The sequence below is a fragment of the Pteropus vampyrus genome, unplaced genomic scaffold (genome assembly GCF_000151845.1).
Source record: "Pteropus vampyrus isolate Shadow unplaced genomic scaffold, Pvam_2.0 Scaffold2, whole genome shotgun sequence".
Classification (NCBI taxonomy): domain Eukaryota; kingdom Metazoa; phylum Chordata; class Mammalia; order Chiroptera; family Pteropodidae; genus Pteropus; species Pteropus vampyrus.
The window spans coordinates 35,518,674-35,546,087 of record NW_011888783.1 but is presented as its reverse complement, the minus strand read 5'-3'; the positions used below and the strand labels follow the sequence as shown (position 1 = coordinate 35,546,087).

Here is a 27,414-nt window from a genome sequence, read left to right as displayed (position 1 = left end):
GGCAGGATATATATTGTTAATGAAGCCAGGATTAGTATCTCAGTTGTATGGGGGAGGGGGTGTTGGTTGGTTGTTTTTGTTTTGTTTTGCTTTTTTTGTTTTTTGAGAACTTCCCTCTGGCTCAGAGCAGTTTTCCCGGGGAATTTCCACAAAATGCATTTTATGGGCTGAGAGGCACAGGAAGGCTTGGAACTGTTGTAGACACTCACTGAATGTAGCAAACTGAGTGTGAAGTTGATGGTAAACACTGTGATGGGAAAGTATGTTTGGTTTTGGTTTGCTTCCCAAGAAGATATTTGAGAGACCCAGTTGGGCTACATGGTTTTCATAGAATCCTTTTTACAGTCTGTCTTTGCAAGGTGATTTTCTTGTTGGGGAGAGCCACTGGCCAGCTTGAGAACATCACCTTTCCCCTCAATTTGCATGGTCAAATTTGGTAATGCTTTTTTTTGAAAGCCCAGTACTGCTCTGCAAACCCAGTATGCAGGGTCTCTGCAGGATATTCTAGATTGGCAACTTTTTCTTTCCTGGAACAACCTGACATGACAGGAAATTATTCTATTTGAACTCTCCGACAGAGCCAATTAATTCTGACTTCCTGCAGGAGAGAGTGGTAGTGGAATGTATGTTTGTGCAGTGTCAGAGTTCCCCTGTCCACGGCTACCCTGGCTTCCTGCTTCACATTCAGAGGATTCGGGCCCTACAGTGTTCTAATAAAACAATGGCGAATTTGTTCCTTGATGCAACTGTTTCTATTAATGAAATGGTAACCTAATTAATTGGTAATTAGGATGCCTCAGAGGTCTATTTCCCTTTGAATCATTCACTAGAGAGACTACCGTTCTAGTAAAGCCCCAGCATGTTCCTCAAAAGGAAAATGCATGAAAGAAATCCTGGATCTCACTGCAGGTCGGATTAGTTAAGAGCTTGTGTGGTTGATAGAACCAGTTTTGGTCAATTAACTATGACCTTTCTTGTCAAATAGAAGGAACATGAGCTATAACTCTCTACAACAGCTCTTTATTGTATCTTTTGTGTCTTGTTTGTGGGAGTGACTATTTTTGGAACTCTTCCTGGAGGGTTGCATGCTGAACCCCTCTCCACTGTGTTTTACAGGAGAAGCTGTGCCTGAGGACGAACAGATCAGTGCGAAGGACCAGAAGACTCTGGAGCCCTGTGATAACACCCCCATCATCGACAATATTGCCCCTGTTGTTGCTGGCATCTCTGCGGAGGAGAAAGAAAAGTACGACGAGGAGATCTCCAGTCTCTACAGACAGCTGGATGATAAGGTCTGTAGCCAGAGATTATAATTCTCACTCCAGTACAGAGACTAAAGGTGGCAGGTCCCAGACCTACTGACCGGAAGCAGCTTCAAACCCTGTGTTGCTGCAGACTATGTTTAGGTCTGTCTTCCTAATGTTTACCCTAGCTCTTGCTTGGGCAGACTCAGGGAACTTGACTCGTGCGGAATAGAGACTTTCATAGAATTTGATTGGAAGAGTAGACTGTTGGCCTGGATAGACAGTTTTTACTTCTAGAAATTGGCCTGGGGCTGATCACTGCATGAAAAGAGGGAGTGGGGGATGTGAGTGTGCGTGATCTTTAATTCTTTCTTCTTCTCTGAGCCTTTTCCTCACTTCTGTGAAACTCCAACGATAGTCCCAGCTACAGGGACGAAGGTGGTGGCTCCCAAAACTCAAGTGTGTGCTTAATCATGTAGCTCTCAGGTCTTGGGATGAGGAATTGACTGTGGTGGCATGTGGTCTGACGGCTTCTACCCTATCGGTAGAGCTGTTTTCAGGATCATGCTCTTGCATGAAGTAGTTTGAGCATGCTGATTGGAATGTCTAATTTTATGGCAAACTTTTGGGACTCGAATAGGCATGTCAGTGCACAAGGAATTGAGGTAAAGGGACGTTGCATAGCATTCTGTATCATTCATCTCCAGTGGAGATCGGGTCAGGAATCCCAGAAGCACAGGGATTCAAATTAATGTTTCACAGGTTTGGCATGCTGCCCTTGGAATATTCTAAATCCATTCAGTTGATTTCATGAAGATTGCTGATATTTTCAGTGGATGTAACCTTCCCTTTGTCTGCTGTGGTTAAGCTCAAAGTCCTGGAAACACCTCTGGTTGGGATGAAACAGCTTTGTTATGTTAATGTTGCTATCAATCTTACAGGCTTCTGTTTGGAGTAAAACTCAGAGTCCAGAATCACCTTTACAAGAGAAATGTGGAAATGTGACTGGTCACCTTAAGGAAGCTAGTTCTGCTTTGTAATTCTGGAAGTTTGCGTTATAACCACAGCATTAAACTTGGGTCATGCTACTCTTCTGATGACATATTTAATAAGCTGTTCACACCAGTGAGAGCTGGGTTAATTGCCCTTTAGGCACTTGAGGTACTGTATCCTTCCATTAATACTCAAATATTTTCTAACAAAACCTCAAATAATCCAAGAGAAAAAGGAGATCAATGGTAGGTTACCAGCATAGGCAATTTCTTGATTTCTCCAAAGAAATGCATCATTTAAACATATTGCAATTTTTTTTCTCATTTTGGAATTGATAGGTTCATTTTTAGTAACTCCAAAAGAATCCTGGATGAGGGTACTAACCTGATTTTATATTCTGTTCTCTATGAATAGACACCTGCCATGGTTGGAATTGGGGTCATTTACCTTGGCAGCATGAGGTACTTTCATTGATGTGAGAAAGACTTCAAAGTTTTGAATCCCTCTTCCAAAAGGTAGTAATGAGGACCGAGCTCAGAGTGGTACAGATACCATGCCTTACAGGTATTTAGTTGGTAGCTGGCAGAGTTGACCCTCGAATCTCTGCTTCTTGATGACCAACCTAGGACATTTTCTGTTATATTGTTTTCCTTTAGTATATGCCTTAAAAACCTTGTAAAGCACACATTTCAAGGTTTGTATTTTTGGACCAACACAGGGTGATGCTGAGAGATCTGGGAGAGAACTGAGCCCCAAAGCCTCAGACTTAGAGGGCACAGAGCTAGTGGTTGACCTTAGTAACTCTACCCATGGACTGCCTTATCAGCTGTCATTCTTATTTGTTCTCTTCTTAAAGGTTCTAGAGGGTATTTTATGTTTCTGATGATGTAGTTGGTTTGATACTTTTGAGAACTCATGGATTTGGACCTGGTACCTTTATAGATTATTGAGTAGTAGAGCTGAAAGTATTGAGGTCTAGATGAGAAACTAGCCCAGGGTGTTTGCATGACTTCCCTAAGTTTACATCACCCATGGGTGGCAGAACCGCAATGAAATTACATGTCTTCTGACTCCTAGCCCAGTACTCATCCCCAGCCTTACTCCTTTAAATGAGGCACCTGTCAGCTCTAATGAATCTGTGTAGAATGTGGTGAGAGAAAGGCTGTGTGATCTCCTCCCAGCTGCCCCTCTGTCCCTCCGTGCTGTCTATCTAGGGATTTCAGGCTAGGTGCTGTCTCAAGGTAATGCTGTGTGATGGAAAAGCATGCACTTAGGAGTTAGACCTATGACATAGTAATGCCGAGGCCTGAGCTGCCGACCTACCCTGCTGGAGATGTTTTTCTCAGCTGCAACACGGGGCTCATATCTGTGACCTCAAAAGGTTGCGATGGGGATTAAAAGTTTCTGGTGCATAGCAGATGCTCCATAAATATTAGTTTCTTTTTTTCCTGTCTTCTCCTTTTCTATTTGTTTAAAGAAGAAGCCACATCATATGTGGTTTCAGAGGGGTGGTGATTCAGAGGTGGGCTGAAAGCAGAGTTATAAGATGAGCAAACTGGTGTTGGCACTGTCTCTTATTTCCCTTCATCTCTCCGATATTACTGTACTATTGGAGACGTATGAGAAGAACTAAGTGTGAGTAGAAATGTAAGTTGAACCTTATTTCACTGATTACTATTGTAACAAAAAAATCTTTATAATTAAAGATGACCAGTGACCTGTTGACCACTCATCTTTTTCATGTATAAGAAAATTCAAGTAGAAGAATATTTTGGGGGAAGTACTTTAAAATCTGCTATGCATGGATTAGATCTTAATAGCATCAGAGTCAGCATGCATAAACATGTTCCACAAGGTGTACTTGAATGGTAGATGTAGACTGCACGGCACATTTTATTCTGAAAATTTTGAAAATTTTTTAGAAATCACAATGGACAATGCTCCTTCCTTAGAGCAATTGCCTTAATAAAGGGTAAGTGTAGTTTTGGAAACGCCTCTCGTACAGTGATTCGTGGCCTTATAATGTAGTCCCTGTTCTTCATCCTTCCCAGCTGAAGCTCTAGGGACCCTTAGTTTCTCACTATACCTCAAAAATTACTGCATCATCCCGCCTTGCCACCTGTCAGGAAGGAAGCCTGCATTTTCAGGCTTTGAAATGAACATAGTTTGAGAACAAAGCACTCATTCCACCATTTTTCTTCTCTTGTGATTTACATCACTCGTAGCTGTTGCTTATATGTCCCAGGGGAAGAGATGGCAACTCCTGATGTTAAACGCCTTGAGTTTTTTATGTTAAGTTGTTTAATATTTATGTGCTGAGGAACGTAAACCCAAAATTGTTCCTGATGCCTGACATTCTAAGTTCACAAAGTAGAAGAGAAAATAAGCCCTACAAAATAGTCTCCTAGTTGTGAAAGTGCCATTTTTGGCATTTCCACTCTGGTGTAATTTCCCTAATTCCCCTGCCAGAAATCTGATTTCGGGAGGAAAGTCATCAGTATTTTGTAGAACCATTAAAGAAATAGCGGTGTAAAAAGTTCAGTAGAAACAGAATCTCCTTGAAGAGAGAATTAAGGCCAAAAGATGTGCTGCACAAGGGAAAGGCAGATACAGATCCTGTAATATTGATTTTACAATTTCCTTGCTCCATGGAGAGCATTAGGTGTGCTGCTGAGTTAATCTGATTTAAGTGTATGCACAGACACGACCAGATAAGCTTGGGAATATCCTGTGGAAAACTGAGTTTTGCCAACAAGGTTCGCTAACCAGGCCCTTGAATTCACCCCTCACCTCATCTCTAGAAAAAGTGGAAAGCACAGTAAGCGTCTCTCCGCCTCCCCCCGCCCTTCTTTGGGCTGCTGATTGAAGCACCTGGCACAAAGAGGGGCCCAATAATGCTGAACCGAATCTCACTTTGTTTGGGGTTTAGACTCTAGAAGTGTCACCAAATAGGATTTTCTCCTGTTTCTAAGGGAGAGGTGTATGTGAAGCCAAGTTGTTCTCACAGGCTGTGCTTCAGATGTGCATCTGAACTCATGAAAATCTTTGTAGCAAAGACTGAGCTCATGTGATTGGGCGTTGTCCGCCTGCTGCTTTGCTTGCAGTGAGTGGGTTGACCGTGTCTAGGGAGAGGCAGAGGCATTTACATGGGCAGCAAGAGGTGGGTAGCTCTGGCTCAGTGGCAGCAACACACACCTAGTGGCAGAAAATGAGAGCGAGAGAATGAATATGCCTGTGGGAGAGCCTTTCCCCCTTCGGTGACAGGCCAATCACTAGGCATCAACATTTCTGTACCCGCAGCTTCCTAATTCCCTCCCCGCTCCCCGCCCCCCCATCCCCAAACTAAGGAAATTAACTTCTAATCAAGAGGGAGGTCTGCTCATGCCAAAGATTAATTCCCTAGTAAATGTTTTTCCAATCTAAGAAAGAGGCTTGAAGTAGAAATACTGGTCTCTCCTACATATCACGTGTCGGCATTCCTGGTCACTGATGTGTTTGATAAGATTTGGGACATGAATATATTACAGTGCAGATGGTTAGAAATTCACTGCCTTCTTTTTCAAGCCAGGAATTTACTGTTAACATCTTTGAATTGGGAGAGAGAGAGCAGTTCCCAAGCCTTCAGTCTCTGAATTCTGGAAGAGCAGGGATTGAGTTGAATGTGAAGGATGTTAGGATGTATTTTCCAGAATACCCAGATGTTGCATCTGCTCCCAAAGAGAGCAGAATGTGAAGGATGTATTTTCCAGAATACCCAGATGTTCCATCTGCTCCCAAAGATGGGTGAAGAGGTATTTTAACCAAATCAAGATCCCAGAACCGATCTCTCTTCTTTGGGAGTAGCACCACACCATTCCCTTCCACTTATTAGAAAGTTTATAGCTGGCATCCTGGTATCCGACTATCATCGGCAAACCAGGATATCAAAAGTGACATAACTAACCAAAAAGAATTAAACACGATGTTTCGTTTCAGGATGATGAAATTAACCAGCAGAGCCAGCTGGCTGAAAAGCTGAAGCAACAGATGTTGGATCAGGATGAGGTAAAGTTTGCAGTAAATTTTTTTTTTTTACAAAGTTCTTTTATTACTCTTTGTTATTGATGTTTGTTCCAGAAACTTAATTTGCAAAGAATTTTTTTTTTTTGAAATCACTGAATCATGTGAAAATTTCTTGGTAGATTTCTCTTCATTGCCTGTTAAACACTGATTTTGCCTGAATGTAGAAAATAAATGTCTGACTTTGTAGAGCTCTGGCGTTCTGAGAGTAAGTAGCTGATTGCTACACTTAGTCTTTAAAGAATAGAGACGAAAGAGCGTCATAGTCTGGCAAGGATGGTTCTGCTTCCTCATATCTAGTGCCCAGCATTCCTGTTTCCTGCCGTTTTAGCCAGACATTTTTCAGCTTCGCAGATGAGCCAGCTCATGTCTTTGATATACACCATGTTCTCGTGCTATCTTGTAGGAATAATAAACAAACAAACAAGCAGAAGGTAGAGGAATAGAAAGCAAAGAGGAAAGAGGTCCAAATGCCGTGTTAGTATATATGTGGTACAGTAAAAAGGAGGCGAATTGTTTTCAGTCTTCCTGATGGCATTCAGTTCTGCAGTAGTCTTTATTGCATTGCACTTTGCCAAGTATTTTACAAACAGGAACCTAAGCAAAGGATAGACAGCCAATCTATTAAACATAGATGATTTGTAAGTCTCTTCTTGAGGACCATCTAAGTTTTATTTTTTTCTTTTGCGCTTTAGGGTGCTTCTTGCTTTGTTGCTAAAATACTGTAGATTGGATCGTGATGCAATTATAGCAGATGGCTTGGGTTCATGTCCCTAGCCCCAGCCTTACTATAGACACAACTCTATAACCATTTCCTTCCTTTTCTTTTTTGTTCCCCTTCATCTCTCTAGGGCAATGATTATGCCTCCTGCCCAAATACTTCCCTTGGCAGGGAGATTCTGTATGGCTTTGCAGTCAGATGAAACATTTAATTGATTTCCTCTTTATTATAGCTTAGTTTATTATCACTTAGTTTTTCCTGCCCTCTTCCTGCCAGTCTTTTCTTTTGCATTTCTATCTTGCTATAACTGCCTCTGATATACTTCCTTTTCTTTACTGTTAAAACTCTAAATATTTTTCTTTTTTTATAGTGTCAAGGCAGTATCTGTGCATTACAGGAAAATCAGAGAAACAATAGGCACAAAGATAATAAAACCATCCACAAGCCCAGTCATTCACTTTTAACTTATGTTAATATTTAGAGTATGTCCTTCTATACACTGGTGATGAATGCTAAGAAAAATTGATAACTGTCCTTTTATACTGTTTTGGTTGATTCTGAATTTGACCACCTTACAATGTGAAATAATGTTAATATTAAAAAGCCATGCAAGTATGATAGTCCTCAGAAATGATTCCCCTCAAACTTTGTTAAACATGTGGAATAGCCAGCCAGCTACAAAGTGTGTTTTTTTTTGTTTTTTATTCTTATAAAGTGTGTTGATTTTTGATGTGTAATCAGTTGTTTGAGTTAAGCCTATGTAGCTTTAAACTAAAAAGAAGAAAGAAAAAGAATAAAAGGAAGAAGAAACAAATTTTTGAAATAACATGCTATTTTTTAATTTAGCGTCTAGATGTACAATAGTGTTTCTAGTCATCCTGAGCTTTGTTGATTTGTTTTCTTTGATGTGTTTTTATTTAATTATTTTGGATAGAGTATAGAACATAACCATTTTAACATTACATTCACCAGTTCCATGCCATCTCACTTCCCCAGCTTTTAGCTTCCACAAGAAGAGACTATGAGAAGATCCAAGAGGAGCTGACGCGTCTCCAGATTGAAAATGAGGCAGCCAAAGATGAGGTGAAAGAAGTTCTCCAGGCTCTGGAGGAGCTGGCTGTCAATTATGACCAGAAGTCACAGGAAGTGGAGGACAAGACCAGGGCCAATGAGCAGCTGACAGATGAGCTGGCCCAGAAAACGGTTGGAACATTTGTGTCTAGGGGGCGGGACTTTCTTGGCTGCTATTCCTGTACTTATATCAATATTTGTTGGCAGACTTTATATAGGAAGGCAGTTGGCTGAATGGTTTTTCAGTGTTAGTCTGAGGTACCTGCTCTGAAATCCTCTAGTGATTGAAATATTTTATATAAGTGACTTTTGTCCACTCGTTCTAGAACTACATAGCATAACTATTTGTATCCAGGGGATTTATAATGTTAGCAGGGATGCTCTGTGATACTTAAGAGAATGCAGACCTTGGATCCAGGAAAATCCTAGTTAAATTTTTGACTTTACAACTGTTAGGCCTTAGTCAAAACATTTAAACTTGTTGAATATTTGTTCCCTTATCTGTAAAAATGGCCATAATAACCTGTGTGAGAGTTAGTGACAGTTTACATAAAGCACTTAGCATGGACCTGTGCATTTGCTTCAATATCAATAAATAAAATGTTGTATCAGCAGGCGAGAGTGGGTGACTGTGGAAGGTATGGATTTCACTCTTCTTGTTTATACCCTCCTGAATGAAATTCAGTTCCTTCCACAACTTCTTGTTCCATCCCATGACTGAGCTGTCCTGGTTTGTTTGTTGTCCTGTTTTAAACCAGTGCTTCAGTCTGTACATTTTCTAATTTGCAGATTTCCCAGTGAAAGAAGCTGCAGGTTCTGCACAGTGAGCTTGTGGCAGCAGGGCCAGTGAACATTTGGCAAGGTGGCTGGTGGTGGGACGTGTCCATTTTGTTCTTTTCTACTTGGAAAATGGATGGTAGGAAGCTGAATGGCTGTATGCTACTGCCCTTGGCACCATGGCGCAGTGGTCTGGTATCATGGGATTGTGCCCAGCCTGCTTTGTGGAAAACATCCAGTCCTCCCCGGCAAGGAGAAGTAGCAGATGGTGCCGGAAAGCTCTAATCTGCTGACTGTAGAGCTGATAGAAAAGGCTTCTCATTCCATACATTGAACTGCATGAAAGAAGACTTTAAATGCTTCCCAAGATGGGAACTACTGCTTCTGTGGATTTTAAAAACAAAAGCAGTGGCAATGCCAAAACAAAAATAAAAGCAAACAGGAAAAAAAACCAGATCAAACATCACTTAAGAAAGGAGGAGACTTAGATTTTCTCTGCTTACTGTTTTCTGCAGGATTCTTTATTTAGTTTTGGTATTTGCTTCTCAAAACAATGAAACATTTTCCATAATATAGTTCTTATTTTCTGTCAAAAGTATTACTAGGCTCATTTAGAGTACTATTTTTAGTCAGATCATTAAAAAGTGCTCTAGTAAAATAACTACGTATGGAAGAATTGAGTAAGTCTGTTTGCGTTAACCTCCAAAGCTCCATAATTTTGGAGAATTATTTTCTTTGTTGGCCGAGTTCATTCTAAGATAGCTATTCCATTGATGTTCAGAGTTCGTTAAGTTAGTTAAAAATATATACCTTTTGGTAACATATATCAGAAATGGAAAATAAATAGGTTTGATAATGTTTGGTGATAAAATGGAGCTTCTGTTATATATTAAGAAGCCCTTTCTTGTTGACTAATTTTAAAAAGAGATGTAGAGTGTTCAGTTCAGCTTACTGTGAAGATTAGAAGGTTTTTTCTGAGTTGTTTTCTAAACTCATTAATGTTCCTCTGGGCCTTCCAGACTGAAGTCTGATGGGAATTTGGAAGTGGTCCAGGGATCAGGTTTGTTTGGGAGTGGAAGTGGGGTGCTCACAGGTATATTTAGACCATGGAGAATGTGGACCGACGTAAAACATCTGGTAGGTAGTAAGATATGATTACTCACTATAAACCTAAGGGCTCCTTTTCGGCTTTATTTTTAATAACTTATTTCACTAACCTGGAAGTTGTCATTTGATGTGTAGACATAACATATCAGGCCAAGAATAATTCTTCTAATCAGAGAATGCAGTGCTCTACTATAGTTTGACTTCAAAGGACTTATGTCGAAATCACATAAAATGATAAGAGAACTCCATCCTACATTATGTTGTTATTCTTGCAAGGCTACATGTATGAAATCGATGGGCAACCCTTTTAATTTCTTGTTAAAATGTGTTTTTCAGACTACATTGACAACCACACAGAGAGAGCTGAGCCAGCTGCAAGAGCTTAGCAACCACCAGAAAAAGAGAGCTACAGAGATCCTGAATTTGTTGTTGAAGGATCTGGGGGAGATAGGTGGAATTATTGGCACCAATGATGTGAAGACTGTAAGCCCTTTTTTTTTTTTTATCCTTTCTGCCTGCTCTTATAATGTCATTGTCCTAAGCAACCAGAGTCTGTGCTTTATTCCAAGTATCATTCAATGCTTAGCACAGTGCTTTGCATCTGCCACATGCTTGGTAATATTTGAATGAATGAACAAAGGGCTGATCGAATGAATAAGTGAATGATTGGGTAAGGAGGGGGAGAAAAATATTTGCCTTTTGAATATAGGAAATGCCTTCAAATCTTGGTCAACCTTGTGTAAATTGGTTTACTTCTCAAACTTATATGACACTGTCAAAAAAAAATTGGAATTAGGTAGGTTAAGCAACAGTTCTAGTCTCAGAATTGTATTTCTCCTTTTCTATGAGAATCCAACAGTGAAAATTCTCCAATCAGTATGAAAGCTTTTAGGTGAAGTAATAGGATTCTAATAACAGTGGCTTAAAAAACAAAGCCACATTTAATCATTCACAGTGTGAGAAGTCTAGAATCTTGCCATTCAGGTTGTGTTTTGCATCACTTGGGAGCTAGTTGGGAGTAGACTCTGAGGCCCACCTCAGACCTACTGAGTTAGAATTTGCATTTTAACGAGACATTCTCTAGGCCATTCTTTTGCTTATTAAAGTTTTAGGAGCAAATTTTGGTTTGGTGCAGTGTTTCAACAGTGTTAAGGATCCAAGGATTATTTCCTTTCTGCTTTCCTCATCCTGTTACTTTTTAGTATCTGTAGATTTTTGTCTCATGGCAGCAAGATAGCTGCTACAGCACCAATCATCACGTCTTAACACAACTGCATCCAAGGCAGGATGGGTTAAAAAGGCAGCCAGCTTCCATCCAGGAGTCCCCTAGATATCTCCTTATACTTTATTGGCTAGATTTGGGTCATGCGATCACCCCCAACTGCAAGGGAAGCTGGGAAAGCAAAGAGAAACAGGATTCCTATTATTGGCTTAAACCAACAATGATTTAATCCTCTAGAGTTGTTCCAATTGGTGCCATTGATAGCCAGGAAGTAAGGGAGGTGAGAAGAAAGAAGCATGGGGATAGTATAAAGTTGTCCACAAACTAGGAATGAAGAGAAAAGAGAATAAACAAAGTTATCAGCCAAGAAAAGTTAATCATTTGCTACGCTATAGAAGAGATGTCATTGAAAAATAAGAGATACATTTAAAAAAATAACTTTAATGAGGTATAATTAACATGAAGTAAATGGCACTTATTTAAAATGTGCAGTTAAGGAGTTTTGACATATGTACACACTCATGAAATCATCACCACTGTGAGATAATGAACATGTCCATCACCCCCAAACTTGTATAGGTATCTTCTTTTCTGTTTCATTGATCTAATCTTTGTGCCAATAGCACACCATTTTGGTTACTATAGCTTCATTATGATACAACACCTTGTGCAGCGTAGCCATTGATAAATGCGTGTGGATTTAATCAACCCCAAGAATGGTGCTATATTACTCAGTTTCCACCTCACAAGTCCCTAAAACCAAAAATTTTTTAATTTAGCCATTTGACTTTTAAAAGGCTGGATTCTACGTGAGCCTGCTCTGTGGGAGTTCTCAGGTTTTGAGCTGGAATTGTACTAGAAAAGGCTTCCCAAATTACTTTTGTTTATAGACATTTCTAGGAGACTTAGAAAGCCCTTCGTGGATGGTATAACAGCTCTAGGCTTAGAGGGCATGGCTTCTTGTGAACCTAACCATTCTTTCATGAAACATCTATTGTAACGGATATTTCATGAATCTTTATGAATGAACCTAATTATAGTATAGAATTCTCAGATATTATAGGATTAACCCTATTAAGCTCCATTTTGGTCCTTTTACATTTAAGAATTTATTAGAATTTTTAGAGGCATACATTGGTGTTGAACAATAAACTTCTGACGTTGGTGTGATTAAGTGGCCCTTGAAATATGAAGGTGGAGTTGATTTATGGGAAGTTGGTGCCTGCTGCTGATAACGATAAAGGAAGATATTTTTATGCTAAGTTCTAAAATAGAGCTGATGAAATGCTAATGAAATCAAAGAGTGTCTAGGTGCTGCAGCATTTAAAAAAAGAGTCCTTACCTTTGGGAATCTGAATTATGATTGAGATTATTTTTAAATACTCATCTGGATGTTTTAAAGATATTTTTGGATTCCAGACATTGGATGCCCTAGTTAGTTCCATTGAGAACTAGTTAATTTCATTGATAACTCTCTCTTATAGAGCAAGATATTAATCATTCTGGTTTTCCCCCCTCATAATTATGATTTAATCATTAGAGCAATGAAAGCTAAAGAGAAGAATGATGTGACTTTGCGCAAGTCACTTCTCTGGGCTTCATTTTCCTAATTTATAAAATGACAAGGTGAACCCAGATTATCTGGAAGATTGTCAACTGAGAAATTACATGACATATAGAGATATTTCTTAGATCTATCATTATGAACACAGATACTCCCTCCCCCAACTTTACTGAGATATAATTGACATATAACTGTAATTTAAGGTATGTAGTATCTTTACTTGATACATTTATATGTTGAAAAATGATTACCACTGTAGCATTAGCTACCACCATCTTATCACATAGTTACCATTACTTTTTTTGTGGTGAGAACATTTAAGACCTACTCTTTTAGCAACCTTCAAGTATATGATACAATTATTATCACCATGCTGTTCTGTAGATCTCCAAACTTGTTAATATTATAATTGGAAGTTTGTACCCTTTGTCCAATAACTCCCATCCCTCCACTCCCCTCCCCTACAACCCCTGGTAACCACCACTCTGTTCTCTGTTTCTCTGAATTTGACTTTTTTAGATTTTCTAGATAACCACATATAACTAATATCATACTGTATTTATCTTTTCCCTGTCTGACTTATTTCACTTGAGGGATGAACCTCAAGTTTCATCCATTTTGTTTCAAATGGCAGAGTTTCCTTCTTTCTCATGGCTGAATAATTATATATATATATTTATGCACACACATCATCTTTACCCATTTATCTGTTGATGGACACTTAGGTTGTTTCTGTATTTTGGCTATGGTCATAATGCTGCAGTGGATGTGGAAGTGCAGATACTCCTATGAGATTCTGATTTCAATTCCTTGAGTTATAGACCCTGCCTGGATTATATGGCAGTTCTATTTTTAATTTAAGTAATTTAATTTTTGAGGAACCTCCATACTATTTTTTATAGTGGCTGCACCAATTTACATTCCCACCAACTGTGCATGGGTGTTCCCTTTTCTCCGCATCTTTGCCAACATTTGTCATCTCTTGTCTTTTCGATGGCATTCATTCTAACCAGTGTGAGGTGGTAGTAGCTCATTGTGCTTTTGATTTACATTTCCCTGATGATTAGTAATGTTAAGTATCTTTTTATGTACTTGTTGGCCATCTGTATATCTTCTTTGGAAAAATGTGTGTTCAGATCCTCTGCCTATTTTAAAATCAGATTGTTTGTTTTTTGCTATTCAATTGTACGAGTTTGTTATATATTTTGGGTATTAACCCCATATCAGATACATGATTTGAAATACTTGCTCTCATTCTATAGGTCACATTTTCATTTCGATTGTTTCTTTTGCTCTGTAGAAGCTTTTTAGTTTGATGAAGTCCCACTTACTACAGATACTTTTATTGTTAGGACTGTTCAATTGATATAATTCTTTTTATCTAAGAAAATGAGCAGATCTAGAAAATCTTTCAGTGATCTTATATTTTCGTTCCTGAAATTCTTTCAGTTTTCACAACGTCCCTCCTGGTAGTACTGTGGTGTGAGGGGATAGAGATGGCAATTGGAGTCTCCTCAGTTCCAGAACATGACAGGCCTGAATAGTAAGGAAACAAAAGACTCATATTTCTCCAGCTCAGTGATGTCTTGAAACATTTTTAGAGTCTAGTCAATATTTCGTTAGTTAACAAAACGAGACCAGCAAATGACAAGACGAGCCTCGTGTTGACTTTTTCCAGGTTTATTAGTGAACCTCCTCTTTTTATTTTTTTAATGTACCTATATCACTGGGTTTTCCTTAAAACAAAGGTTTCCAGAAATTCGGCCACAAACTAATAGAATAGAGGTAGAGTAAATGCAATGAGTGGATTAGCTGTCTAATTTTCTTTTGGCCCATACTGACTTCTTTTAGTATCATTCTGACTTTTCTGTTTTAGAATCTGAACCTTTTACTTGGCCTAAAGTGTCACCTTGCACAGCCACTCCATGTTCTGGAGACATGGGGTGGGAGGGTGAGTGTGGGGGTGACTCTTCCTCTAGGCAGAGTGGAAGGGGCAGGCAGCATCTGCCTTCCCATGTGAAAGGCAGCCTTTTCTCCTGGATTAGTCATTTGTACTGCATCACGCAGTCTAGTATGTACTGTTGGAATTATCGCCAGACCCACGGGAGAGTTATAAATAACATTTCAGCAACAGACTCTGATTCTTCTTTTTGAAATAATAGTGTACTGGAATTACTGAAAACTTTGAACTTACATGACTAAATATATGAACTCTTAGGGGGTAAGAAACCTCACAGTTAATACCATTTGTTTGGAGTATTATTTTTTTTCCCATTAGGCATGGACTCAAAATCTCCTTTTAGATCTACCATAAGAGTAGACTTCAGAGGTTCTGGTTCTCTTTTGGGGCAAGGATTATCCAACTATCACTTTGGAGGAAGCTCGTCAATGTATATATATATTTTTACTCTTCCCCAATTCACTTGGGATTGGGGCATAGAATAGAAAGTGTTCTTGTCTAAGGACAGACCTGGAGAGGAGGAGGGGTCTGTCCCTTCCCAGGATGCCCTACATGTTGGTTCAGTGACGTTTCCCACCCCAGGAGCTCCTGTGGGTTGTGAATTCCACATAAAAGACATGGATGTTTCCTTACCATTCCAGGCTAAAGAATGAGTTTTTTCAATCTCTTTTCTACATTAGACCAATCACAAAGGTAGAGAAACAGAACTGAATTTAAAGATCGTAGGCTTTTCTTACCCATTTTCTCCATGCTGTGAGGTTCTAAAGGGACTATGTATGTAATGGAGTGGCATTGGTAGACAAATTGTTGGCAGTCAGAAATATAATGGGCTTAGCAAGAACCTCCATTAAATGAAGATGGAGCCAGGAGTTGGAACTTGGACATTTCCTTACTGTTAACATAGATTCTGAGTTGTGTTGACACTGATTTAGTAAATACTGTTATGGAAGTCTTGCGGGAAGGTTGACACCAAGTTACAGGTGTTCAGCGTGGTGTAATGTACTTACTATCCGCTACAAGTTTTTAGGGTTGATTCCATATTCCTAATTCTTAAATGTTTAATGAAAAAAAGTAGTCACATGATGAGTCAATGACAGCAATAATGACAAAAGTGGGCAGTTAGAGTATACTGTGGGACATCAGAAAAACATCGTCAGAATTATTGTTTTAAAGCCAATTGAAGCCTCTGTTTATGGGCTGGGTTCTGGACAGCGCTCTCGTCTTCTCCTGAGGTGCTAGGGTGCCCTCTGGTGGTTAAACAAAATATGCACACAATTTACTTTGCTCCTTTGGTCAACTGCCTGTCAAGAGCATGTTTACATCTCAGCAAATGGGTTTCTGTCCTAAGTATCTTGCTTCAATTTTTGTTTCCAGTAGGGCTTTGAAACTTAGAAGCCAAATATGAGATCATGCAGGAGAGCTGGCTGTCAGAATCTTCTCGTCTAAAGGTGTATTTAATAATAAGCTAGATTCTTGTCTGCTTGGAAGAGGCAGGCACAAAGAGGCAGGGAAACATAAGTTGGTAGTAACGAGAAGTCATGCAGGAAAACTTTCATCTAGAGCAGGGGTCCCCAGTCCCCGGGCTGTGGACTGGTACTGATCCTCGGCCTGTTAGGTACTGGGCTGCATAGCAGGAGGTGAGTGGCAGTTGAGCAAATGAAGTTTCATCTGTATTTGCAGCCGCTCCCCAGTGCTAGCATCACCACCTCAGCTCCACATCAAATCAGGCATGATTCTCATAGGAGCACAGATCCCTGGTGTGAAAAAGGTTGGGGACCGCTGCTCTAGAGGGGCTTTTGGTAATGACACATTCTTATTCATTAGATTTTTTTGTTTGTTTGTTTAATTGAGGACTATATAGAAAACCCTTTTAATTTCAACCCTTAGTTGTAGAAACATATTCAAGCCATTAGACTACTTCTCTCTCTGAATAGCAGACTATAGAGAACAGAATTGAAATTTTGATTTGAGTTCTTATGGGGACTCAGAGGTCTTGCTGCTGTTCTGGAAATGTAAGGGTGTATGACATTGAATGGAACACCTCTTCAAAGTGTTATCTTATCTCTTTTTTTAATCTTCAATGTCTTTTCCTTCTGATATTATCTCTTTTATCCTAAAAATCAATCATAAAGAAAAGCCTGGTTAATTGACAATTATATTTAATAGAGGTTTTTAATTGAAAGTTTAACTGGAGGTTTCAGAGAACTTGAGGTTGAATGTATAGTACCTTTTAGAGATTGTTTTCAGCTTGCGATCCTATAACTGGGGATTCTTAGGAACCCACAGACATTTTGAAGATCCATGGACAGGTTTCAGGGACCCCACGAACCTCTGGGAATTGTAGGCAGTAGTTGAGTTTGCTTCCTCTTGTGCTCAGTTGGCAGATGTGAATGGAGTCATTGAAGAGGAGTTCACCATGGCCCGTCTGTACATCAGTAAGATGAAGTCAGAGGTTAAGTCCCTGGTGAACCGCAGCAAACAGCTTGAGAGTGCCCAGATGGATTCCAACAGGAAGATGAATGCCAGTGAGCGAGAGCTGGCAGCATGCCAGCTGCTCATATCCCAGGTAGGTCACGCCTTTCCTCCTCATTTCACACCAGTGTCCTCTTGAAATCTGCTTCCTCCAGGTTCTTACTGGGGCTAATGGTGTGGAATATGGATATTGATGTACTTTGCTTTACGTAGTACTTGTCCATGGCTTCCCCAGGCAATGACAGCCCAGGCTTATTCCTTACCCAGGCTACATGTTGTTGTGTGAATTACATAGATTAATGTCAGTTCCTTTTGAAAAGATATGTGTATAAAACTCTATCTAGCTGTCTATGGATAAGTAGGTAGGTAGGTAGGTGGATGGATGGATGGATGGATGGATGGATGGATGGATGGATGGATGGATGGATGGATGGAGAGATGGAGAGATGGAGAGATGGAGAGATGGAGGGAGAGAGAGAGAGAGAGAGCCGCGCGAGCGAGAGCGAGAGCTATGGATAGAAATTTATAATGAATGGATAAGATTGGGTAAAATCTAAAACTTCAATCAGCTAAGGCAACATTTTTTCATCTTTTAATCTCTACCATAGGTCCAATTTAATAGATGAAAACAGAAACTACTGCTACTACTACTATCATTAGTAGTAGTAGTAGGTAACTTTTTATTTACTGTTTACAATGCACTATACACTGTGCTAAGTACTTTACATGCATTATCTCACTTGATCTTAAAAAAAATCTTAGTAGGCAATTTTTATTGTTCCTTTTAGGAAACTGTGACTGAGAAAGATTAAATATAGTGTCCAAATTCATACAGCCAGTGAAAGGCAGAGCTCAGACTCAAATCAACATGTGTGAACCCAAAGCCTTGAAGGGATTTTTCAAGCCTCAGGGCACATTTCATTCTCTCAGTGAGTAAGGCTGCTCTTTTTCCCATTGGAATGACATTCTCATTTTAGTAAGGTAGTTTTGGAAAACAGCAGCAAAGTTCCTGGTCCGCCACTGTTACCTGAGCTTGGTGTTTGGGATTTGAGGCTTCTGTAAGTGGCCCAGTATTTGCTATTCACTGATCATTTGAGAAAACAGATACCAGTGTGAAGTGGTGCATCAGATAATACTGGGAGGCAGACAAAGGCATACCTCCTTCTGATATGCTTTTTAACATCATAATATGTAATTATAGAACTACCTCCAGCCTCCTTGTCTGCCACAATAATCGTCTACGAGATGCAAGTTAAAACATAAAGGTTCCATTTTATAACTAATGAAATAAGCAAAAATGTATTGAAAAGATCATTTCATGCTGGTACGTTATAGTGAAATTTATAAATAGAGTTGAGAAAAGTATAATTTGGTTAGTCTTTTTGGAAAGCTCATTGAGATTCAAAAACCATAAAAATCTATGTTAGTCCAGTAATTTCACTTATGATAGTTTACTTTGGTAATGAAAATTAAAAATTTTCATGTTATGTTATGTCATTTGCTGATTAAATTATATTATAAAGTTATATGGAAGATATTGAATGCAATATTACATTACAATAAAATAAATACCTTAATCTATTGATAGGCTAATAACAAAGTTATATGGAAGAATATTATGCAGCTCTTACAAAAAATTTCTAAAACCCAGCCATTTGGAAAGTATACTTATATAAAGTTAAATGAAAATGAAAATGCTGAGTTATATCTGTGCTATGCCTTGCAACTTTATAAGATATGCATTCATATAGGTAAGAGCAGGAATACAAATGAGAAATGTAGTCTCTCCTTGAAACAACGTGGGGGCAGGGGCATTGACTCCCCACCCGTCCCTGCACAGGTGAAAATCCAAGTATAACTTTTGACTCTCCAAACACTTAACTGCCCTTCATAGCTGCAGGGCATTGTTCCAGGACCCACCCCCCCCCCCATGGATACCACAATTTATGCCCACTCAGATCCCCTGATAAAACGGTGTACATCAGTGTGAACAGTCCGCTCTTTGCATCTGTGGACTTCCGACTGGGGAGCAAAAACAATATAGGTATTTACTGAAAAAAGTCTGTGTATAAGTAGATGCGCATAGTTCAAACCTGTGTTGTTTAAGGGCCAAACGTAGTTGATAAATTAGAGTGGTTTATGGGCAAAATTTACACCACTTTTTCTGGATTTGCTTTACTGTTTCACATTTTTATACTTTATAAAAATTGGGAAGAAAAAGGATAAACATTAGCACCTCAAGTCTGATTCTCAGGTCACCTGTTATACTGGTAGCCTCTGCTTTTTGGGCAGTCCTGCATCTGTCATTTGGAGGTCAAGGCCACAGTAAAATAAAGGCCCTGCAGCCTTCAGCCCACTGTTGTCTCCTCCCATGTGGGTGTACCAGCCTCCGCGTACAAGTTCTGCCTGCACTTTCTGTGAACTTGAGGGAGCTTTGTAACTGTCAGCTGTGATCTATGTAAATGGATGATGGAAGCAGCAGTGCAAACCCTGGGAGTGGCCGTAGGGCCATCAGAGTAGGGAGTTTCTAGATTCCCAGTATTCAGAGTGTGGTCTAGAGGGGACATGGGTATCTGGTGGGCACACTCCCTTGGCCTGTGAACTCTGCTCAGTGGAATGGGGTACAGCCAGCGGATGGCCCAGCCCAAGTAGGGCACTTTAAAGTGTGGGGCCCAGGACTGGAGTTCCAGTTGCCCAGGTCATAAGTGACACTGATTTTGGATATATGACATGAGAGTCAAGAATATTAGGATATTTGGGGGATTAAAGAATACCTGTGTTAAGCAGTGCTTTCTACATTAGCAACAAGTGCAGTTTTCCATTAGGTGCCTTTTTGTACTCTGCTACAATTTATACAAAGCGAAAGATTCAGTCATTATTTCTGGGGTTCAAAAGTTAGAGAAACCTTGGCTATTTTCTGACACACTCTAAGGAATCTGACAAAATGTTTCCAGCTAAAATGCTATGATCCTCTTTGTTTACACTCATCCTCTTCACCAAAAGCTGTGCTTATAAATGACTGTTCCCAACTGAGTCCCATTTCCCAGAGGTTATTTCATTAGATTAGAGCTCAGTCTCCTATGTCTCTGCTTAAATGTGAACGCTGTAGATCCGAAGGGGGAGTGTCGGCATATTTCCATTTGTTTAGAAGTGACAGCTGTCCTTATTTAGTCAATGAGCTCCCATTCACTCAGTCATTCATTCCACTAAGGTTGATTAAGCATGCCCTCTATACCCTCATGGAGCTAACAAGTCAGGAAATAGATAAATCATATGTAAGTTCAGTGCTATAAGAAAATGTTGAGGCCTGAGTGGTAAGGGACCTAGCCAGGTCCATGTCTGGGAGAGCTGATGGGAGAGCTTACCAGGGAGAGGAAAATGTAAAATGCAAAGTCCATGAGATAGGAATTGGTAAGTTTGAGAGAGAGGAAAAGAGAAGCTGTAGCATTTGATTTACAAAGATGTAATCCAGAGGTGTGGGTTCAAAGAATGAAGCCCTCGGCCCCAGACATTTTCCCAGCCCCTTTCTCTCCAGCACATTGTTTTCTGTGAGGAAGCGGGAAAGCCAGCCTGGGTTTTGGTGTCTGACTTATGTGGATGGCAAGGAGGGACATGGCCCAGAGCGCTGTCTGTGGGGAATGAAGCAGAGGATCCTCTGAGTCCATGTCCTGGATGCCAAGCAAAGGGCAGAATATGCACCATTTGGGTGATGGAACTCAAAAAGAGACTCAAGAACTCCTCTATTGCATATTCCCATTGGACAGTCCCCAGGCAAGCTGGAATGACCACTTGCTAGTCATTCACTCCTCTTTTTCACCTACTTGCTTGTCTAAAGCACGAAGCCAAGATCAAGTCCCTGACAGACTACATGCAGAACATGGAACAGAAGAGGAGGCAGTTGGAAGAGTCCCAAGACTCACTCAGTGAAGAGCTGGCCAAGCTCCGAGCCCAAGGTAAATGATCGACTACTATGCAGGTGCCAAACTCTTGGCCTAAACCAGATACTCTCTAGTTGGCTGTACTCATGATGTTTAGTTTGTTCAACTGAAGCATTTCTTGGTATACTGACAACGATGGCATGATTGGAAAAAAAGTAGAAACATCTAGAAGACTGTCCCCAACTTATATCTGCCCTTCTTCCCATTTCCCCTCAGTCCACCACCCTGCCTCCTCCTCTTTCTCTACCTCCTGCCTCCATTCTGTCTCCATGGCCTATCCACTTGACCTGCCAGATGCTTCTTTGGTTCTGCTGTCTTCGGTCTTTATTGTCACTGTCCTCAATCCTAATTAAGAATTGTGACTTCATTGATCTATTGAGGGTCCCACCCCCAGTCTACTCTAGGCTGGCTGCTGAGCTGTGTAACCCAAGGGACTATCATAAAGTCAGCTTCTGTCTTGTGCCTCTGACCCTTCCATGGTATCCTGTTGCTTTTAACATAAAGTCTGAACTTCTGCTAACGGCTTACCCATACCTTCCATCCTTTGAGCAAGCTCTTCCCTTTTTCCAGGCAGCCTCCCAACTCCCTTTGCTTAGAGAAGTACCCGACACATAGGAAGCACTTGATAAATATGAAAAATAGAAGAAATTGAAGAAAGGTGACTAGAAATGCAGAGACCAGAACAGGGATAAGAATGGATGCGTGGCGGTGAAACGGGAACACACATATTATGGGTTGCAAGCAAAGTTGTTAGTTTTTCTGGGAAGCATTTTGAAAACCATATTAATAATCATAACGCTTTTCATACCTTTGATCCTCAAATCTCAGCTATTCATTGCAGAATTACTTATATTGATGAAAAAAAAAAGGAAGCCACATAAATATCCAACAGTTAAATGAACTATGGTATGTTGTTCAATAAAACATTTTTTTTTTTTCATATTGGAGGTGAAGTACATGAAGGCTACAACAACGCTTAAAATGCAACCTTAGATTAAAAATAATAATATGTAATTTTATTTTTACTGTGGTTATAACATTTAAAAATCAATGGATGCTTGTATTTCAAGGCCTACAAATTAGTATTTGAAATGAAAATGGTTTAGATCGGGTAATAGGATTGGTGATGATGTTATCCTTTTTTTATTTCTCTTATTGTTATATAGTTATTTGCTCAGTAAATACATTTTGTTTCAAATGCCAAGGCTAATTGAAAAAGACAGAGAACATGCCCACCCCCACTATGACCTTGTCTCATTTTCTTTATGTGAAAATGGATGAATGTTAGGAATAGAATACTCCACCCAAAACCTGACACAGAAGAGAACTTTTCCCTGTGTAAATGGTTTCTGCTCAGTGATGCCACTGAGTGGAAATGAAATAGAATGGAGAAGACCTGAAATAAAGTGGAACAGGCTAGAGAGGACACTTAATGACTTGAATGTCTCTGTCTTAAATCATTTCCTCTCTCTATCCCCAGCCCCCAGCTCGGGCTGAGCATTGCACAATGTGCTCAGGGGGCCCGCTGACAAGAACAGGCTGGGACTGGCCCCCCAGCTGTGCACCCAGCAGCCCTGGCCCAAATATGGGCACTTCCTGTTTAATCTGGAGAGCGTTACTTTATATTTCTATTTTCTTTGTTCTTGTCCTTAGATTGTTTTCCTGTTCCAGATTCTTAGAGAATAAACAGTTTACCCGTGGGAGGTAAATTAGCTCTTTCTGGAACTCTAATAGCGGCATCAATCTAAGCGCCACTAATGTCCACAGCGCTTTATTGTCTACAAGGGACATTTACGTACTTTGCCTCAGGGGTCACTCTGAGGCCAGGTGGGGAACCAGTCCTCCCAGGTGTGAGCCAGGTCAGTTCTAGAATGGCCTGTTCCAAGTTAGCACCACAACCCTGGATCACCACAACCCTGGATCGCCACTCCCCTGAGGACCTAAGTAATGTCCCTGAGCTGCCAGCCTTGCTTTAGCCAGAAGTCTTCCTTCAGAGGCACACTCCTTTGTACCACGGATTCAATCGGTGATATAGACTGATGTTTCTGCCCATTGCCATTCTTCTTTTTTTGTTTTTTAATTTTAATTTTGACTTTGTGGTGTGAGACTTGGCAGTTAAATCTTAAGTCATCATTTAAAATTCAAAACAGAAAAAATGCATGAAGTCAGCTTCCAGGATAAGGAAAAGGAACATCTGACGCGGCTGCAGGATGCTGAGGAAATGAAGGTGCGTGCGCCGCCCCTTCCCCCAAGCCCAGCATGCATTTGGCCTGGGTTTTCTTGTTCTAGGAAAATCTGTCTCATTCAGAGATGTGTGTGGCAGTGCAGGAGAGAGCGGGGAGGGGCCGATGCCAGGCAATCAGAGCTGGTCTCAGAGTGTGGGCTGGCTGAGAAATGAGATGGAGACGGAGGTGTCCAGAAACCTTAAGATGTCTTTAAATAAGAGTTACGTTACGTTTGTACATTTTTCTTCCTTGCTCCTGACAAAGAGGGAAAGAGCAGCACCTGCCAGTCCCTGTCTGGGCCACACTGTCAGGGTAACTCCTGAAGAAATGTTTGCCTCCTCCTTTGAATGGAAGTTAACATCTCTCCCCACTAACTTTTTAAAGAAACACCCCAAATTTTAATTTCTTTCTTAAACAGAGGTCTTTTGTTGGGGGGGGGGGGGGGTCACACTTTAAACAGTAAAAGAAAATGTAGTAAAATGATTGGGAAATAAGATTTCTAGATGAATAAAATGAGATATAAGAAAATGGAGAATTTTGATTAGTTTTGGACAAACTTGGAGCCCCATTGTGTCTAGCCCATAGTTAAAGCCCGTGGCATGGTCCTACTGCAGCCGATAGTGTAATCCTGCCTCACCTCGGTGGGCCCTGCTCCTGGTGTCACTCCGCTGTGGTGAAAAGGTCCCCTTTGAACATCGTCAATCTGTGCAGTGGGCAGGGCAGGGACAATTATCTAAATTGTACAGATGAGGAAGTTCAGCTCACACAGGTTACATGACTTCTCTGAAGTCATCCAGGTAGTAAGAGGTCTGTGCCCTCTGACTGACCTGGCTAGAGAACCAAGTAGCTCAGGTGAGCTGTAGAAGTTTAGTGGGAAAACTATTGAATTAATGGGTGAATTTGCTCGGAGTTGGGGGTCACTCAGTTTTATAACATTATCCTTGGATTTTGTTGTCCCAATAAAGCATGGCGGGTTCTGGGAGCCCCCAGTTTTGGGATCTGACAGCCAAGGAGTGTTGAGTAAGAGGTGGAAGTGATCCAGAGCTTGTCACAGTGTGGGCTGAGGGCCAACGAGTGGATGACACATTTTTCTTGGCCTGGTTTGCAGAAGGCGCTGGAGCAGCAGATGGAGAGCCACCGGGAGGCTCACCAGAAGCAGCTGTCCAGGCTTCGAGATGAAATTGAGGAGAAGCAGAAAATCATTGATGAGATTCGGGAGTGAGTTGGCACGGGTGTTCTCGGATGTGGGGGTGGGCGTGGCTCTTCGGCCAGCCTGGATGGTATGGCTTACAGCCGGGGCCTCTGCTCTCCCGGCCCTTTGGGCTCGGCTCTGCCTTGGGGCTGCCACGGCTGGGCATGCTGCTCCCCAGGTCTGTTCCCTGTCTGGCGCTGAGTCTCAGGGACACTGGTGGGGCAGGTGGCAGGCGAGCCCAGCTGCCCTCCCCAATTCCTGCAGAGCAGGGTTATGTTGGTGACTCAGCTGAGTAGACATGTCCCAGTTGGTGGGGACACTATCTGTGTGATAGTACAAAAAAACAAAAACAAAAACCCTGAATTGATCCTGACTCGAGTTCTAGTAGGTTAATAAATGCTCCAAGAAGATAGTTGGCTCCGGCTACCTCCTCACACCAGCGCATACATGCTCACGGCACACTCCAAGCCACGTGGTCACACATACACAACTCTTAGGCACTCACACTGTCATGGGTCTGCATTTGGGGACCTGTGGCATTTGCTGGGATGGCGTCATTGTAGCTTGTCTCTGATGACACCTTCTCGGGGCCATTCTCCTGTCCTGTCTCAGCCACTGAAGAGCCCCTGCTCCATAACAGCCTCTTCTTCCTCCTCTTGCCCTCCGGCATCATTATCACACCAGTCTGCAAGCTGGGAGGTGCCTTCAGGAGCCTCTTCTGAGTGTTCTTAGGTTTTTTGCACAGTGAGCCCCTTGGCAATTTTTGAACCCCTTTATAAAATAATGTTTTTAAATGCCCCCAAAGAAGACATAGTAAAACAAAACCAATTTTGTTGAAGTACAGTTTTATTCATTGAGACTCCCCCACTTTGCCCCTGCCCCTCAGGTCTAGGCCAAAAGTTCTGTCCCCATCCCCTCCCACTTTCTGTAGATGAAGAAACAGATCTCTTTATGGGAAGCAAGGTGAAATGATTTACTTAGGGTCACACTGCCAAATAGGAATCAAACTGGAACTAGAGTTAATTCTCCAGACTGCTGATCTAAATCTCTTTTCAATGTATGTGAGCTGCTTGCACAGCATATTTACATTTTAAAAGAGTAGAATGGTAACTGAAGCGAAAGCGTAGGTGGTGTGATGGGGCTCTGCACACGGCTTACCTAAGGAAAGTGGGTAGCATCATCTCTCCCCTCCTCTGGGCCACTCCCATGATATCGTTCATGTTATGCTTTTTCCTTTGAGCATGTTCCTTATACTGATTAATTGCCCTCAAAATGTTCAATTGAAAGAGGAGAAGAGGGAGGGTAGGTGAGTGAGTTAGGGGATAGGGGTATTTCCTGGGTCTGCTCCTTTCAAAGGAGCTGTGGGTGTTCCTTTAGAGGGTATATGATCTGTTTCTTTACAGTCACTTAAGCATGGCTACGAAAGGGATTGTAAGTGTTGGGCTGGTGGCAGTGTTGACCAAATGCCCTTCAACCAGACGGCAAGTTTCTTTTTTGTGGCGATCCCAGACTTCCTTTGTATTTCCTCTCTGCACCCCTCCTCGAGGACTTTGTAGAGTGGAACTGTCCCTGTGTCTGCCAGGAACTTGGATGCAGGAAATGTTTTCAGAACATGGTTCCAGAGAAGGGAAGGTCAAAATGGCCAAATAAGTTTTGCTGAGTGGTATGCCATCTGTGGGGCAGACAAGGTAGAATTCTGACGGGTGCTCTTTCTCTGCTTGAAAATATCAGCCTTTATCCATCTCATTATTTTCCCCTTGAAACTCTCACACAAGCCAACTGTAAATACATCCTCAAAGCCATGTGTTTCATGCCTCTCAGATGCTTCCCAGAAATTAGTTTTCACTTGGGCAGGAAAGAAGCTGTGAGGTTGTTCTCTGATCCCTCAAAATCCTCCAGAATTGCCACCTTTATTGCACAGAACTAATGGTGTTGGAACAGAACCATGTCTTTCGCGGGATGACTCAGAATTTCAGATTGATGTGGAATGTATTGCTTTTTCCTCTCAATTTTAGTTTGAATCAGAAACTTCAACTGGAACAAGAGAAGCTCAGTTCTGATTATAACAAGCTGAAAATAGAGGACCAAGAGAGAGAAATGAAACTGGAAAAGCTGTTGTGAGTATACCTTAAATATTTCCTCTGTTTTCTCTCATCCTGGTGAGGTCTTAAAAAGTCTACTTTTGTGATTCAGATAGTCATGTATTCTGGTTAGCTTGGGCCAATTTAGAAACTGACAGTGGTTATTCGTGTGAGTTGGTTTGTTTTGTTGATTTATCTGCAGATGCTAAGGGTACCTAAGGAGATCTCTGATGACCCTTTGGTGGCTTATGATTCCTTTTTATTTTTTAGATTGCTCAATGACAAAAGGGAACAAGCCAGGGAGGACCTCAAAGGGCTGGAAGAGACAGTGGTATGTCAATATGTTTCCCAATTCATTTTAGTTTCAAAGATCGGATTAGTTTATGATTTGTTGAATATTTTTATTCTAAAGTGCTATCTGCATACAACTTTCCCATGTCTTTTTAGATATAAAATATCTTGTGGAAAAATGAGAGTGTAGAATTAATTCCCCAACTCTTGATAGAATGACCGTGTGTCCGTGTGTCCGTCCGTCCGTCCGTCCATCCATCCATCCATCCATCCATCCATCCATCCATCCATTTATCCATCCATCCACACACCCACCCATCTATCCACCCACTCATCCATGGTGCTGTAACCCTGAAACCCTTGAGTAAGAATTGAACTAAATTCCAAATCAATACCTGCAATTTTACGGCCTCTGTGCTTTGTGACTGGCTTCCATTCAACATTCAGCATTTACTTATGGAGAACCTACCAAGGCCTGGCATTCTTCTAGATGCTTG

The 27,414-nt window shown here is 41.0% G+C and overlaps 1 protein-coding gene across 4 annotated transcripts in view; it reads left to right on the top strand.

Annotated features, from left to right (window-relative positions):
* KIF5C (kinesin family member 5C) overlaps positions 1–27,414 on the top strand; it is a 146,700-nt gene that overhangs the window by 94,040 nt on the left and 25,246 nt on the right. For all 4 annotated transcript variants that reach the window (XM_011359567.2, XM_011359581.2, XM_011359574.2 and 1 more), the window contains exons 12-21: positions 1,117–1,292; positions 6,213–6,281; positions 8,014–8,220; positions 10,309–10,455; positions 17,096–17,284; positions 21,026–21,143; positions 23,279–23,355; positions 24,462–24,571; positions 26,561–26,662; positions 26,897–26,957. In XM_011359567.2, coding sequence (XP_011357869.1) covers positions 1,117–1,292; positions 6,213–6,281; positions 8,014–8,220; positions 10,309–10,455; positions 17,096–17,284; positions 21,026–21,143; positions 23,279–23,355; positions 24,462–24,571; positions 26,561–26,662; positions 26,897–26,957 — 1,256 coding nt within the window. The remainder of the gene's footprint in view (positions 1–1,116; positions 1,293–6,212; positions 6,282–8,013; positions 8,221–10,308; positions 10,456–17,095; positions 17,285–21,025; positions 21,144–23,278; positions 23,356–24,461; positions 24,572–26,560; positions 26,663–26,896; positions 26,958–27,414) is intronic.